The following is a 3,001-nucleotide window of genomic DNA, read 5'->3' on the forward strand; positions in this document are numbered from 1 at the left end:
AGGAGAACAAAAACTGCAAAACTTCAATAATCATGTACACTTCAAGATTTGTGTTAAACAAAATGTATAAGCAAAATTTGGTTTTAGCCGCGAGTAACCAGATAAATAAGTAATTGAAGATTCACTTGTCAAGTGCATCCTGCAGACAGCCGTTCCTATCTTGAAACAATGTATGCTCATAGTTAATCATCATTAGTGACAGAGTTGATCCAACAGAACATACAATTTTCATGCTGTAGTCTGATACTCTGATTGTGAAAATGATTTTTTCCAATAGAGATCCTCTGTGATATTCTCTTCCATAGATTTCCAATAGTAATACTGAAAACTTGTAAAGCATTTGTAGACAGCTTACACCTAAACTTGTATGGACTCGAGCAGGCACAAAGTAGAAAGAAATACATACCAATACTTGATTTGCAGAGAGGAAATCCAGACGAGATAATTCTAAAAGCTAACAAACACAATGAAAGTTAAATAGAAATATCCTGAATGAAATCGTACTTAAGAAGCTCAACAAGAAAAAATAATATTTATTAACAAATAAAGGTCAATGAGATAACAAGATATTATATTATCAAAAGAAAGCTATCGGACTATATGTCATCACTACAATCTTACTAGTATCCATATCCTTTTACTTTGAGGTAAGACGTCACACTTTAGAAAAATCAGCTTTGTGATGTATATACAACCTAATCAACTTCCTCCAAAAAATTCCGTAGCTTCAAACCACGTATTGTTCTTATGAACTCCGTCAACAGCACTGTTAGAACAGCTACTAGTGTCACAATAACAAGTATGGCAGACTATTCTGCCATGTAATAATCTGAAGCACGAAAGGAAACATTCTCAAGTTTGACTGGCCAATCTTCTCCAAGTATCCGGGGATTCGACTCCATCGCAACTTGAAAATCTGGCATTGACACAGAAAATGATCTAGGTGGCTTCTTTATATATGTGGACCCCATCTTATTTCTAACAGATATATCCTGATGGTGAACTTTATCTTGCAGCTGGTGTTCAGACCTCGAAGCAGATAAATCTAGGCACGGTTTTATTAATCTCTTCAAAAACACATCCAATCCATTGTTTAACAAGCCTGCACAATCGGTCGAGACATTCAAACCCTCTGTCTTAAACTTCTGTTCCAACCTCTTCCTCAAAGAACTGGTATCGGGTAAATCCCTAGTTGTACAACAGTTCTCATAAGGTGGTGGTTCATTAAGCAATACCTTCCTTGTACCTCCTGCATTAAGAGAGATGCCGAGAGGAGCTCTTAGAGGGCTTCTACTATAAATTCCAGGGCTTCCTGCACATTGTTCCACCTCTTCACCATCCTCCACAGATGTAACCTCAACAGGAGGTCGGCTACCCAATGATAGCAACTCAGTAGCACTCTGTTGCTCTTGAACCTTCCCGAGTGGCCCCAGTGGGCTTGGACTGTCCTTGAACTTGCGATCTCGAGGGGTCAGAGTTCTCCCCTTCCTAGGAGATTGTGGAAACGTGTCTCTACAGATCGATTGAAGACTATTTCTTTGATACCCATTCGGCACTTTAACATTTGGTGGAGGTTGGACTTTGCTGCGTTTAGGAGGAGTCTTGGCAACACTCGCATTCTTGAGAATTGCTCGAATTAGCCCATTATGAAGAGATATATTGTCTCTCCCCAACAACTCAATACATAGCTTATCAAACTCTCTTTTGCTAAGTCTGAGACTTAAAAAACTATTCAACAGATTAAAATATTTCTCTGACTTCAGCCGGCCAACCCTCCTCTCAATCTGAAGCTTTAACTTTGAAGTATCTATTCGGAAACAATGCCGATCTACTGGCATTTCGAGTGCTGAATTCATAGCTACCATCAAAATCCAAAGTAATTGGGGAAAACAAGAAAACCCACAAAACTCCAAAAACTCGATACTTCTTTTCTCGATCCCAAACCCTAATTCATGTCCATTTCCATCAAAAAGTCAACCTCGATGAGCACAGTTACACAATGGACAACTAAATTCTGCAAAAATAGCAAAAACACGTGTACAAATCAAGCTTCGAAACAATTTGAATTACTTAATTTAGATTTCAAATTCTATAAATCAAAGACAAAACAAATTAAACACACCATAAGCTTAAATTACAACAAAATTACCCAAGAAACCTTCAAGAATTATAAAAGAAATGCCAAGACGAAAACTTTACTGGATTTCAAGTGAATTTTTCAGCTTATGCATCAATCCTTTTTTTGTAAAATCTCAATCAAGAAACAAGAAAATCCAGTGAAACTAATCAAATAAACCAGTGACAAATAACGAAAATAAAACACTGACCTCATTCAATTAATCAAACCCAGTTTGAATATTGAAGCAATTGAATAAATTTTGCAAATTATTAACCTTCGGAGACCAGAAGTGATCGAAGTTCAGGGTTGTTAGAGAGAGAAAGTAGGATAGAGAAAGTTATTAGGGCATGTTTGGAAGGTTCTCCTTCTCAAGTCATAGATTAGTCAAAAGGCACGTGTGTAAATTTTACAAGTGTGCGGGAATCCGCAGTGACAACTGGTCAATGGTTCAAAATTTTGTGACGATCAACTTGTGTTTTTGTGTTTTGTACGAGGAGAAAGCTTTAGTTTGCCTTTCCACTCGTTATGGCAGTTTGTCACCAACTACCAAACAGTACTTGAGCCAAACAACTTCTATGTCCATGTTTGCCTCCACTTAAAATTTATTTTTTCTCAAATTCATTTTTAACTTAACTATACATTTCATGGAATTTACAATTTTATCATCTTTTGAACAACATGTTTCTCCAAATGTTTTAAGTTTTATTCAAGGGTAATTATATTACCATTGCAAATTTTATTAAGTACATCACAATTTTCTTATTTACTAAAATATCCATAAGTAAAATTACATAATTAGAATTTTAATATATTTTTTAATTAAATAAATTATTATTACACCATCATTGTTCATAGTTTTTCTGACGACTTTTGCCTTCCTTC

The 3,001-nt window shown here is 35.8% G+C and overlaps 1 protein-coding gene across 1 annotated transcript; it reads right to left on the reverse strand.

Moving 5' to 3' along the window:
• Nucleotides 1-516: 516 nt before the first annotated feature.
• LOC111409676 lies at nt 517-2,552 on the reverse strand. Its single transcript, XM_023039695.1, has 2 exons — nt 2,328-2,552; nt 517-2,014 (listed from the first exon to the last, which is right to left on the reverse strand). The coding sequence occupies exon 2, from the start codon at nt 1,863-1,865 to the stop codon at nt 810-812; it is 1,056 nt and encodes a 351-aa protein (XP_022895463.1). The 5' UTR covers nt 1,866-2,014; nt 2,328-2,552; the 3' UTR covers nt 517-809.
• Nucleotides 2,553-3,001: the final 449 nt, after the last annotated feature.

The sequence above is a fragment of the Olea europaea genome, chromosome 2, assembly GCF_002742605.1.
Source record: "Olea europaea var. sylvestris chromosome 2, O_europaea_v1, whole genome shotgun sequence".
NCBI classification, from domain to species: Eukaryota; Viridiplantae; Streptophyta; class Magnoliopsida; order Lamiales; family Oleaceae; genus Olea; species Olea europaea.

What these genes read in the sequence shown, in the direction of transcription:
- LOC111409676 (XM_023039695.1), bottom strand. Translation starts at nt 1,865, where the DNA reads ATGGTAGCTATGAATTCAGCACTCGAAATGCCAGTAGATCGGCATTGT.